The following is a 14,321-nucleotide window of genomic DNA, read 5'->3' as shown; positions in this document are numbered from 1 at the left end:
AAAAATGTACTAACATCTTCTTCCTTTTGGGAATGGGTTCATGTTTGGCTTTATTGTTTGGGCCAAGCATCCTTTAGCCTATTTTGATTCTTTCCGTGACCTGCAGTGAAACAGAGTAAGCAAATAGTTTGCACATGTGCCTGTTTTATTGAGGAAATAGGGATGCCCTAGCAGCAGCTAGCTTTAGATTAAAAGTTTAACAATTCCAGAACCTTCAAAGATCAGAATGGACTCCAAAATAGAGAAAAACTAGAGCTCAAGCTAAATATTTTCTCCCCTTTGTTTTCCTTATTTCATTTCTTTTGCCTTTATCTGCTCTCATTCATTTGAAGTCATTAAATGGTTGGTCCCTATTCTAGCCTCATTTATTGACAGTAAATGAGTATTTTTTCAGCTTTATTGAAGTAAAATTGATAAAATTATATTTAAAGTGAAAATGATGATTTCATATATGTATACATTATGAAAGGATTCCCACCAAGTTAATTAATATATCCATCACCTCACATTTTATTCTATTTTATTTTATTTTATGAACACTTAAGGCCTACTTTCAGCATATTTCAATTATGCAGTACAATATTAACAGCTATAGTTACCATGTTATACATTAGATCCTCAGACCTTATTCCTCTTATAACTGAAAGTTTATACCCTTTTACTAACTTCTTCCTATTTCCCCCAACCCCCCTCCCCAACCCCTGGGAACCACCATTCTACTCTCTCTTTCTATGAGTTATACTTATTTTTTATTTTAATTTTTTTTTAGATTCTTCCTATAAGTGACATCATACAGTATTTGTCTTTGTCTGGCTTATTTCACTTAACATAATGCCCTCTTCCATATTTTTGCAAATGGTAGAATTTTCCTTTTTTTGAGGTTGAATAATAAAACAAATATTTTTGAGTTCTTGTTAGTTAAGTGCCAGACTGGGCAGATTCTGTGGAAAAGCATGAACAAGACTTGCCCTTTCTGTTCTTCCCTCATGGATCTTATATTCTAAATTTCAACAGTCAAATAAATCTGTTTCTCCTTAAGAGCTTATGTAGGTAGGACCTAAAACATAATCTAAAAGGATAGTCTAGTGGCTTGGGGGCAGGAGAGGGCAGGGAGAAGGGGACCAAATGACAATTAGCAATTTGGATGTTAAATGTGACACTCAAAGACAAAAACTTGTCATTTTACAGTATCTCCACAAATTAGGGATATTCTCTGAGTAACTATTTTATAACACATAAAACTTCATATAGTAGGAAAAAGCTTTATCTGATAAAAAATGTTTTAATTATAGAACTCTCTTTAAATACTGTCTTAATTTTAGACTGATAAATTTTAAAAAAATGAAATATTTCCAAGAGGAGAGTTGATTTAATAAATAAATTAGGTTTCTCCAAAAGTAACCTCTTAATAACTCTACAAATCATGCTGAATTATATGAAAATAATTTTTTAAAATTAGATAAATATTTATTCCCATTATATTTATATAATTTATTATGTATTTGAAAGATTTTTTGTTTTCCCACATTTTGCAAAGATACACTTTCTCATATGCAGTGCAAATTTCCAAAAATTCTAAATTAGTTAGTGAAATTGCACTTGGCAAGATTTGACCATACGTGAAGCCAGTGATCAACTTACTTACTAACATATCCATTTCTTTCACTAGGCAGAATATATTGAGTGCCTTTTAGTAATGGTGAAGTTCTTTTCTTTTTCTTTTTCTTTTTTTGAAACCTGAAACAAATTGTAATACCATTTTCTTAAATGTTTGCCATTGTTTCTTATCAAGATTAGAGTACAAGAGATATGTCTGAGTCTTTGGTAATTTTTATCTAGGTGAAAGGTGAATACAGTTACAATAAAGAAAAATTCATTGTGCTTTATGTTATTGTTGAAGACATTTTAATGTCTAGCTTAGCTTTTTTAGATTTTGAGTTATGCATTTAGGTCATTTTTATTTTATTTTTATGGTAAAAGATTGTCTTTTTCTTACAGTTAATAGCTCAATATCTAATGACACTACATTGGCCCCAGAGGATTTGCCAACTATTTCTTCTACTGACATGGTAAGTGACTTAATATTTCAAACCACTTGCGTATTATATACTCTAATTATAATATTCATAACATGATGTCTCCTACCCTTCAGCAATCTGCGCGTGAACACAACTTTAATAATCAGTGATTGTGGAGGAACAGAAAGAAACACTTCCCTTGCTCTAGTCAACTTTTTTTTCTTTTTTAACTCAAGTGAATATTTACTCCTACAACATGCTTTTTAAACCTTCTTAGGATTTTTAACTACTGTATCCATTCATTGTCACCTTGAAATATTTTCACAAGGGAAAGTGAGGGCAGTCGAAAAATGAGAGCATGGTATCCTCTCTCTGTTTCTAGTACGATTAAGAATTCTTCTGACTACCAAATGGTGTTGTGTTCTCCTCACTAAGGGTGATTGTAGTAGGACATTTCCCCTGTCACTTAGGACTGGGATTCTGTCACATGATATCCTTTCCCATGGCTTGTAACCAAGGATCTTTAAGAGACTGGAACTAAGTTTTAAAAATGTGCTGTTTTGCATGGAAGGTCACACACTAGAAGGAGACTTTTGTGTTGGAGAAAAAGGGGAAAGTGCTATTTCAGGCTTCTAATTGTGTTCCTTCTACACTGGATATGGAATCTTACCAAAGAATATCAATCTCTCAGTTATAAAGACAGAAGCCATAATACCTTGTATTGATAGAGCGCCCATCTCTCAGGAGACCAGAACACTTCTGCAGAAGTGTTATGTAATGAGTGCCCACAACACCCTTTCAAAGATGATGTTTTGTGTCTTTCCTGAACAACTTTCACTTGACCCTATTTCTCTCTTGTTTTCATGTTCTGTGGCTCTCTTGACTTTCCTTACTGTTAAAGTTCTCTCTGATTTTCTCTAAACCTTGCCTCTTTCTTTGTGTTTGTGTGTGTGTGTGTGTGTGTGTGTGTGTGTATGTGTGAGAGAGAGAGAATATGTTTTAAGAGCCATATACAGAAAAGAGATCAATTTTCAGTCTTTGAGCCAGCCAGCCTATTGCCTAAAAGAACTTGATTAAAATACAGAGAAAAATAGTTCCTTCTAGACTTGAAATAATTTTAATTAAAGTCTAATTAAAAATTTAAAATATATATAATTAATTAAAACCATAAGTTAATTTGCAATTAAGAATTAATAAAACATTTCCACTGACTTAAAAAGAGATTATTTCTAACTTAATTCCTTTTGTAACTAATCAAGGAAAGCTTTAAAATTAATGAATTTTTAAGCCCTGTCTTTGGGCAAATGCTGGAGTGACTCTAGGAATTGATATATAATTATAAGATACCACTATAAGATTTATGGAAAACAAATGGAAATTGTGATTGACTTCTAATATGACTGTGATAGAAGACATAAAGGCATAATAATGATTACAATCTAGCTGCCATTTATAGGGCATCTACTAGAGACAAGGTGTTTTACACATATTATGATCGTTAACACAACCAATGTATAATTATGTTCATTTTACAGATGAGAGAAACTAAAGCTTTAGAAGGTAAATAACCTTTCTTGCTCTAGGTCACATAGCCATAAATTATTAAAACAAAGATTTGAACAGAAGTCTGAGTGGTTGGTTCTAAGACCTGTGATATTTCTAGTCCACCATTATGCTTCAATGTTTGCAGATGGAAATGTTTACAATTTCAGTTCTTATGCATGTTCTCTACTCCAGGGCAATAGTCCCCTCATGTGTGTATCAGTCACACACCTTAATTAAAATGTTAAGTTGCTATGTTCAGCACCTCTGAAGAAGGGATTAGGAAAAAATGCGTGTATGTGTGTGTATGTATGTATGTAATGGTGAAGGACAGCTTTTATTCTATCCTTCATTTCTCCTTTTCTATCCATATCAATGCCTTTACGTATACTTTGCTTACACACACACATACACACACACACACACAAAATTAGAAAATATACAAAATCCAGAAATGAGTATTAAAGAGGTAATATGATTTATTATCACCAGTAATAACTACCATTTGTTGAGCACTTACTAAGGGCCAGGCTCTTCATATTAATTGTCTATAATCCTAAGAATAGCTTTTGAGTTTTATGTTACCTGTGTTTAAAAAAATTTTTTTTAAATTCAATTTTGTTAACATATAGTATATTATTAGTTTCAGGGGTAGAATTTAGTGATTCATCAGTTGCATATAACACCAGTGCTAATTACATCCAGTGCCCTCCTTAATGCCCACCCAGTTACCCAGTCCCCCCATCTCCCCTCCAGCAACCCTCAGTTTGTTTCCTATAGTTAAGAGTCTCTTATGGTTTGTCTCCTTCTCTGTTTTTATCTTATTTTATTTTTCCTTCTCTTCCCCTATGTCCATCTATTTTGTTATGTTACCTGTATCATATGAATGAAGCCAAAGCTTAGAAAGGTTAACTGTCCTTCCAAAGGCCATATCGTCAGTATCTGTAATATCAGGATTTGAACTCAGGGCTTTCTAACTCCAAAGTCTGCCTCTTTCTATTATTTGGGGAAGCAGAATAGTGTTTCATATAGAAGGACTTACAGATATTGAGTTCTCATGCCCAGTTTCAAATTCAGGGATCCACTACTTAATGGGTTTTGGTAGCTGCTCAGTTTCCCATTTGTAAAATGGTGATGATAATAGTACTTTATCTCCCTGACTTTATAAAAGTCAAATGAGTAAATAGATGGGACTTAGCGTAGTGATTGGCACATACTTACTTCTCAGTCAGGTTAGCTACTGTTATTATTCTGTTTAGGTATTTTTATCATTCCATTAGGCCATGTTGCCACCATAACTCAGGTTGGTGGAGAAAGTAAGTTGGATGCCACAGCTCTGACGGGCGACTGGGCCCTCTCCCTGTTTGGCCATGCTAGCTCTGCTACCCTCAGTCTTTTCCTGGGACATACAGTCAGCAAGGATTTAATTTCTTTTATTCTGCTGTAATTAGATTATGAAAGAAAGTGCTGGAAAAGTGACATGCAGCCCTGGGGCACCAGCAGGGCTCCCTCTCACAAGGCTCTGAGAACACCCTGTCAGAGGAGGGAAGGCTTAACTCTTCAGCTTCATTAGAATGAAGACAACTTTTCTTCTTCGTAGTAGTAGTGTGTTTTCAGGAAAACTGGGCAATTGCCTGGAACTCTAGAATAAGCATCCCTCAAGATAAAAAGGCAGGGGGCGCCTGGGTGGCTCAGTTGGTTAAGTGACTGCCTTAGGCTCAGGTCATGATCCTGGAGTCCCTGGATCGAGTCCCGCATCGGGCTCCCTGCTCAGTGGGGAGCCTGCTTCTCCCTCTAACCCTCCCCCCTCTCATGTACTCTCTCTCTCTCATTCTCGCTCTCTCAAATAAATCTTTTTTAAAAAAAGATAAAAAGGCAGGTTTTCCATTATTTCCATTCATTGTTGGCTTCACTGGGTTTTTAATGCCTCTCACCTTTTCAGTTTTCCTGTAGACTTACTGGTAGGCATAGCCTTTCAACCTGCAAACAGAATTCTTTGAAAGGTCCCTCTAAAACTTTGAGACCAGCCACAGCTTCTCCACACTGTATGGACACAATGAGTCTTAGGATCTCTGGCTTCCACTTAGCAGCTCTCAGAGGGAGAGACAGATTTCACAGTCTAACATCAAAGCTTTTCCAAGGAGGTGATTAAATGGATTAGTTCCTTTTTGTTTTTCACATTAGATTCTCTTTTTAAAAAAATTATTGTTAAATTTGAGATATACTTTAAAACACATTGTTCTTACATGCTCATTGCATTGAGTTTTGACATTTTATAGACTCATGTAATCATCACCCAAAACAAGGTACATGTAGAACATTGCCATTATCCCAGAAAGTCCCATGGGGAATGCTTGTTGTCTTGTTTTATGCCTCAGCTTCTGAGCCAGGGGAGATCTTTCTTTGCCCAACTGCTCAGATGCCTGAGCTCTTAAAGGAGTGCCTGAATGCCTTGGAGGGGTTTTCCTGCACTCTTCTGCCCTGCTTCCCATCTTAGGAGAGTGACTTTCTTACATTTGGTAGGGGCTCCGTGTCTAAGCGGGGATTTCTCTTAGCTCTCCTATCAAACCTCCTGCCTTACGTATACAACCTGTGCACTTGGCAAAGACCGTGAGAAAGTTTGGTGTATGGATGCAGGCTCAGTCAAATGCCTAGGGTTCCTTGGAATTCTGATCTGTCACCCCAGTGTGCATTCAGCCACTAAAAACTCATTGAAGATTTGGCTTATTTCTCCATACCTCCATCTGCAGTGGGTTTATGTTCCATATGCTGCTCTGGCACACACGAGGCAGCCATGGAGTTCTTCTCTTCCATGAGGGTCTTGTAATTTGTTTAGAATTTATTTAAGTTTCTTTGTATCCTCACCTCTCTGCTGGATTTTTAAAAACTATGATTTTATACCTTATCCAGCTTGGTTGGAGAGGTTGGAAGTGACCTTTTCTTTTTTCTTAATTTAAATTCCAGTTAGTTAACATATAGTATAATATTGGTTTCAGGTGTACAGTATAGTGATTCGACACTTCCGTACATCACCCCGTGCTCGTCACACTAAGTGTGCTCCTTAATCCCCATCTTCCTCCCCTCTGGTGAACATCAGTTTGTTCTCTGTAGTTAAGAGTTTGTTTCTTGCTTTCCCATTCTTTTTTTCCCCTTTGCTCATTTGTTTTGTTTCTTAAATTCCACATGAGTGAAATCATGTGGTATTTGTCTTTCTTTGACTGACTTACTTCGCTTAGCATAATACATTCTAACTCCATCTGTGTCATCGTAAATGGCAAGATTTCATTCTTTTTGACAACTGAGTAATATTCCACACACACACACACACACACACACACACACACACACACACACACACACACATATGCACACACATCTTCCTTGTCCATTCATCAGTCAATGGATACTTGGACTGTTTCCATAATTTGGCTATTGTAGATAATGCTGCTATAGACATTGGAGTGCCTGTATCCCTTTGAATTAGTATTTCTGTATTCTTTTGGTAAATACCTAGTGGCGTAATTGCTGAATCATAGGGTAACTCTATTTTTAACTTTTTGAGGAACCTCCATACTGTTTTCTAGAGTCTCTGCACCAGCTTGCATTCCCACTAACAGTGTAGGAGGGTTCCCCTTTTTCCACATCCTCGCCAACATCTGTTGTTTCCTGACTTGTTAATTTTAGCCATTCTGACAGGTGTGAGGTGATATCTCATTGTAGTTTTGATTCGTATTTCCCTGATGCTGAGTAATGTTGAGCATCTTTTCATGTGTCTGCTAGCCATCTGTATGTCTTCTTTGGAAAAATATATTCATGTTTTCTGCCCATTTTTAATTGGATTGTTCTTTGGGTGTTGAGTTTGATAAGTTCTTCATAGATTTTGGATACTAACCCTTTATCAGATATGTCACTTGCAGGTATCTTCTCCCATTCCACCCCATTGCCTTTTAGTTTTGTTGCTTGTTTCCTCCACTGTGCAGAAACTTTTTCTCTTGATGAGATCCCAAGAGTTTATTTTTAATTTTGTTTCCCCTGCCTCAGGAGACCTATCTAGAAAGAAGTTGCTATGGCCAATGTCAAAGAGGTTACTCCCTGTGTTTTCCTCTAGGATTTTGATGGTTTTCTGTCTTACATTTGGGTCTTTCATCCATTTTGAATTTATTTTTTGTGTGGTGTGAGAAAGTGGTCCAGTTTCATTCTACTTTCTGTTTTAATCACAAGTAGAACAACCAATTAGTTTTGATATTTCACAACAACATGTACAACTATAGACGACTACAGCTCAAATGTATCCTTTAGTTGATAACGTAAGATTGCAGATTACTGCAAGTCTGGTCTACTCACTGCAGGGAGAAAAACTCTAAATGAGTACATTAACCACTTAACCTTGAGACTTTTATTTGTAGCATTACCTTTGTTTATATATATTTCAAAAGGCACATACTTTACCAGTTGATACCTAAGGAGAGCAATAAGGAATCTTTCATTTTTATTTATTTTATTTTATTTTTTTGCTTATTGGGTTACCCAGTGAAGCATATCATGTCTACATGGAGATGTTGTTAATCATGGAACTAAAAACTATTATAGTCTCATAAATTCTGCTTGGCAGTCAGACATGTAAGCAAAAGTGCTTTGATTTGATGTACCTTCAGGGTGATTTTAGGAGTTAACATTAATTTTCATGGGATGTAGAATGTCATATTAATCTTCTTGTGCGTAACATCTTTGTGATTTTCTCTTACTGAGAAAGGCAAGTGCCATTCTGTCCTTAAATCCCCTTGAACATCACATGTTCCTACTGTTTTTTTTTTTAAAGATTTTATTTATTTATTTTTTTTGAGAGAGAGAGAATGAGAGACAGAGAGCATGAGAGGGAGGAGAGTCAGAGGGAGAAGCAGACTCCCCGCCGAGCAGGGAGCCCGATGTGGGACTCGATCCCAGGACTCCAGGATCATGACGTGAGCCGAAGGCAGTCGCTTAACCAACTGAGCCACCCAGGTGCCCCACATGTTCCTACTTTTAAAAATATTATGGAAAATTTAAAACATGCAGTAAAATATAGAGAATAGTACAACGAACCTCCATATACACATCACCTAGCTTCAATGAACATTTTGCTCATCCTCTCTCACATATATGTCACCCACTTTTGTCTTTGGGGAGGATGCTATAGAATTTTAAATTTTTAAAGTCATCCTTCAGTATATCTTATACTTTTAAGATTTATAAATAAATCCATTCAGTGTTAACAGAATAATTCTCTAGAAAATGAGATCCAGAAAAATAGATTGATGTCTCTTTTTCATGAGATTGACCACAGTTAAGATCCTCAGCAACTTGGTCCTATTTCTCGTAACAGCTTTTTTTTTTTTTTTTACTACCCATTTGCACCATCAGTTTGTTTTGGCTCACCTGGTCCACTCACTGTTAGTTTCTCCACACGGTGAACGTCCAATAAATTTTGAATGAAGGACTTCTTGGATAAGTGAATGAAGCATTGCATGTCTCTGAATCAGCATCTTTTCTCATCTCCCTGTCTAATGCTTTACCTCTTGGTTTCTGCCAATGCAGAAAGCAATACACATCCAAAGCTTCTCACTTTTATTCCCCCGTCCACTCACTTTTGTTACTTTCTCTGTCATTCTTTTTTAGTTTTGTTCTCCTGCCACACTCTTCTTTCTACCCTTTGGAGTATGAGAGTTCTACAGGGACCTGTCTTTCTTTCAAGGCTTAGCTTAAATTTTGTTTTCTCTGTGCTGAATGAAACTGATAAGTCCTTTTTCTGAATCTACTAATCTCTGTACGATTCATTTAGACACTTTCTTTTACTGTCTTGCATTATTAGTTAATATTTAGGTGGACATATTTTATTTCTCCAAGGAAACTTTTAAAAATTGTTTTTTATTCTTCTTTATTGCTCCCTTAACACTATCTTAGTTCCTTTATGTAATCAGGACCCAGTGCATTTTCTGGGTTTTTTTGGCCACATTTTTCTATTTTCCACATGTTGCTGTTACTCAGAATAGCCTATATGTAATTGAAATAGCCTCACCAGCGTTAGCAAACAAAACAAAACAAAAACGAAGGGTTCCAGTTACATTTGAATTTCAGGTAAATAATGAACAATTTTTTTAGTATAAATATGTCCTATATATTGCATAGGTCATACTTATACTAAAAATATTATTCACTTTATCTGAAATTCAGATATAACTGGGCGTCCTATATTTTATCTGGCAATTTCATTTTATTTATTTTTTAATTTAAATTCAAGTTAGTCAACATATAGTGTAGAATTGGTTTCAGGAATAGCATTTAGTGATTCATTTATGTGTAACCCCCAGTACTCATTCCAACAAGTACCCTCCTTAATGCCCATCATCTGTTTAGCCCATCTCCCCACCTACCTCCCCTCCAGCAACCCTCAATTTGTTCTCTATTTTTAAGAGTCTCTTATGGTCTTTCTCCCTCTATTTTTATATTATTTTTCCTTCCCTTCCCCTGTGTTCATCTGTTTTGTTTCTTAAATTCTATATATGAATGAAATCATATATTTGTCTTTCTCTGACAGACTTATTTCTTTTAGCACAATATACTCTAGTTCCATCCACATTGTTACAGATGGCCAGATTTCATTCCTCTTGATGACTGAGTAATATTCTGTTGTGTGTATGTGTGTATATATATATCTACCGTCTCTTCTTTATCCGTTCATCAGCTGATAGACGTTTGGGCTCTTTACATAATTTGGGTATTGTTGATAATGCTGCTATAAACATTGGGGTGCATGTGCCCCTTCGACTCAGCATTTTTGTATCCTTTGGATAAATACCTAGTAGCACAATTGCTGGGTCACAGGGTAGTTTTATTTTTAACTTTTTGAGGAACCTCCATACTGTTTTCCAGCAGTTTGCATTCCCACCAACAGTGTAAGAGGGTTCCACTTTCTCCACATCCTTGCCAATATCTGTTGTTTCCTGAGTTGTTAATTTTAGCCATTCTGACAGGTGTGAAGTTGTATCTCATTGTGGTTTTGGTTTGTATTTCCCTGATGCTGAGTGATGTTGTGCATCTTTTCATGTGTCTATTAGCCATCTGAATGTCTTTGGAGAAATGTCTGTCTTCTGCCCATTTTTTAATTGGATTGTTTGTTTTTGGTGTTGAGTTGTATATGTTCTTTATATATTTTAGATACTAATCCTTTATCAGATATGTCATTTGCAAATACCTTCTCCCATTCCACCCATTGCCTTTTAGTTTTGTTGACTGTTTCCTTCATTGTACAGAAGCTTTTTATCATGATGAAGTCCCAGTAGCTCATTTTTGCTTTTGTTTCCCATGCCTCCAGAGGCGTGTCTAGTAAGAAATTGCCAGGTCAAAGAGGTTGCTGCCTGTTTTCTCCTGTCGGATTTTGATGCTTTCCTACATTTGGGTCTTTCATCCATTTTGAATTTATTTTTGTGTATGGTGTAAAAAAGTGGTCCAGTATCATTCTTCTGCATGTTACTGTCCAGTTTTCCGAACACCATTTTTTGAAAAGACTGTCTTTTTTCCATTGGATATTCTTTCCTGCTTTATCAAAGATTAGTTAACCATACAGTTGTGGGTCCATTTCTGGGTTCTCTATTCTGTTCCATTGATCTATGTGTCTGCTTTTGTGCCAGTACCATACTGTCTTGATGATTACAGCTTTGTAATATAGCTTGAAGTGTGAGATTGTGATGCCACCATATTGCTTTTCATTTTCAATATTACTTTGGCTATTCACGGTGTTTTCTGGTTCCATACAAATTTTAGAATTGTTTGTTCCAGCTCTGTGAAAAATGCTGGTGTTATTTTTATAGGGATTGCATTGAATATTTACATTGTTTTGGGTAGTATAGACATTTTAACAATATTTGTTCTTCCAATCCATAAGCATGGAATGTTTTCCCATTTCTTTGCATCCTCTTCAATTTCTTTCCTAAGTCTGTAGTTTTCATGTGTAGATCTTTTACCTCTTTGGTTAGGTTTATTCCTAGGTATCTTATGGTACAATTTTAAATGGGATTGATTCCTTGATTTCTCCTTCTTCTACTTCCTTATTGGTGTCTAGAAATACAACAGATTTCTGTACCTTGATTTTATATCCTGTGGCTTTGCTGAATTCATGTATTATTTCTAGCAATTTTTTGATGGACACTTTCGGGTTTTCTATGTAGCGTATCAAGTCGTCTGCAAAGAGTGAAAGTTTGACTTCTTCCTTGCCAATTTGGATGCCTTTTATTTCTTTTTGTTGTCCCATTACTGAGGCTAGGATTTCCAGTACTATGTTGAACAGCAGTGGTGAGAGTGGACATCCCTGTCGTGTTCCTGACCTTAGGGGAAAAGCTCTCAGTTTTTCCCCATTAAGGATGATATTAGCTGTAGGTCTTTTGTATATGGCCTTTATGATGTTGAGGTATGTTCCTTCTATCCCTACTTTCTTGAGGGTTTTTATCAAGAAGGGATGCTGTATTTTGTCAAATGCTTTTTCTATGTCTTTTGAGAGGATCATATGGTTCTTATCCTTTCTTTTATTAATGTTGTGTATCACGTTGTTTGATTTGCGGATTTTGAACCACCCCTGCAGTCCAGGAATAAATCCCACTTGATCACGGTGAATAATCCTTTTAATGTACTGTTAGATTCGATTAGCTAGTATCTTGTTGATAATTTTTGCATTCATGTTCATCAGGGGTATTGGTCTTTAATTCTCCTATTTAGTGGGGGTCTTTGTCTGGTTTTGAAATCAAGATAATGCTGGCCTCATAGAGTTTGAAAGTTTTCCTTCCTTTTCTATTTTTTGGAACAGCAGCAGATGAATAGGTATTAATTCTTCTTTAAATGTTTGGTAGCATTCCCCTGGGAAGCTATCCAGCCCTGGACTCTGGTTTGTTGGGAGATTTTTGATTAGTGATTCAATTTCTTTGCTGGTTCTGGGTCTGTTCAAACTTTCTCTTTCTTCCTGTTTCAGTTTTGGTAGTTTATATGTTTCTAGGAACTATCTGTTTCTTCCCGATTGCCTAATTTGTTGGCATATAATTTTTCATAATAGTCTCTTATAATTGGTTGTATTTCTGCAGGGTTGGTTGTGATCTCTCCTCTTTTATTCATGATTTTATTTATTTGGATCCTTTCTCTTTTCTTTTTGATAAGTCTGGCTAGGGATTTATCAATTTTGTTAATTCTTTCAAAGAACTGTCTCCTAGTTTTGTCTTTTTAAAAATTTCTATATCATTTATTTCTGTTCTAATCTTAATTATTTCCCTTCTTCTGCTGGTTTTAGGCTTTATTTGCTATTCTTTTTCCAGATCCTTTAGGTGTAAGGTTAGGTTGTAATCTTGAGACTTTTCTTGCTCGTGAGGAAGGCCTGCATTGCTATATACTTCCTTCTTATGACTGCCTTTGCTGAATCCCAAAGATTTTGCACTGTCAGGTTTTCATTTTCATTTGCTTCCATGTATTTTTTTAAATTTTTTCTTTAATTTCCTGGTTAACCCATTCATTCTTTAGTAGGATGTTCTTTAATCTTTAATCTCCATGTATTTGTGGTTTTTCCAAATTTTTTCTTGTGATTGACTTTAAGTTTCAAGGCATTGTGGTCTGATAATATACATGGTATGATCTCAATCTTTTTGTACTGTTGAGGCCTGATTTGTGACCCAGTATGTGATCTGTTCTGGAGGTTATCCTATGTGCACTTGAAAAGAATGTGTATTCTCCTGCTTTAGGATGAAATGCTCTGAATATGTGTGTTAAATCCATCTGGTCTAGTGTGTCATTCAAAGCCCTTGTTTCCTTGTTGATCTTCTTGAGAGCCCTTGATCTGACAGACAGATGGTCTGTCCATTGCTGTGAATAGGGTGTTAAAGTCCCCTACTATTATTGTATTATTATCAATGTGTTTCTTTAAGTTTGTTATTAATCGATTTATATATGTGGCTGTTCCCAAGTTGGGGTCATAAATATTGGCAAGTTTTAGATCTTCTTGTTCGATAGATCCCTTTATTATGATGTAATGCCCTTCTTCATCTCTTGTTATAGTCTTTGGTTTAAACTCTAGTTTGTCTGATATAAGTATGGCTACTCCAGCTTTCTTTTGATGTCTATTATCATGATAGATGGTTCTCCACCGCCTCACTTTCAGTCTGGAGGTGTCTTTGGGGGGTCTCAAATGAGTCTTTTGTTCACAGCATGTCTATGGGTCTTGTTTTTGTTTTTGTTTTTTTTTATCCACTCTGATACCCTCTATCTTTTGATTGGAGCATTGAGTCCATTTACATCCAGAGTAATTATTGATAAATATTAATTTAGTGCCATTTTATTACCTATAAAGTCACTGTTTCTGTACATTGTCTGTGTTCCTTTCTAGTCTTTGTTTCTATTTCTCTCTTTGCCACTCAAAGGGTCCCTTTTAATATTTCTTGCGGAGCTGGTTTAGTGTTTCCAAACTCCTTTAGTTTTTACTTGTCTTGGAAACTCTTTATCTCTCCTTCTATTCTGAATGACAGACTTGCTGGATAAAGTATTCTTGGCTGCATATTTTTCCCATTTAGCATGTTGAATACATCATGCCACTCCTTTCTGGCTTGCCAGGTCTCTGTGGACAGGTCTGCTGCAGTCTTAATGTGTCTATCCCTGTAGGTTAAAGACCTTTTTCCCCTAGGTGCTTTCAGAATTCTCTCTTTATCTTTGTATTTTGCAGGTTTCACTATGATGTGTTGTGACATGGACCTG

At 36.0% G+C, this 14,321-nt stretch overlaps 1 protein-coding gene across 2 annotated transcripts in view; it reads left to right on the top strand.

Moving 5' to 3' along the window:
- SLC4A4 (solute carrier family 4 member 4) overlaps positions 1–14,321 on the top strand; it is a 290,745-nt gene that overhangs the window by 219,660 nt on the left and 56,764 nt on the right. For both annotated transcript variants that reach the window (XM_088020772.1, XM_088020764.1), the window contains one exon: positions 1,999–2,069. In XM_088020772.1, coding sequence (XP_087876898.1) covers positions 1,999–2,069 — 71 coding nt within the window. The remainder of the gene's footprint in view (positions 1–1,998; positions 2,070–14,321) is intronic.

Source organism: Eumetopias jubatus, unplaced genomic scaffold (genome assembly GCF_037043125.1).
Source record: "Eumetopias jubatus isolate StellerSeaLion01/CBP00866 unplaced genomic scaffold, mEumJub1_p1.0 scaffold_2, whole genome shotgun sequence".
Taxonomy (NCBI): Eukaryota; Metazoa; Chordata; class Mammalia; order Carnivora; family Otariidae; genus Eumetopias; species Eumetopias jubatus.
The sequence above is the reverse complement of the archived record's forward strand: the minus strand, read 5'-3'. Positions and strand labels throughout refer to the sequence as shown.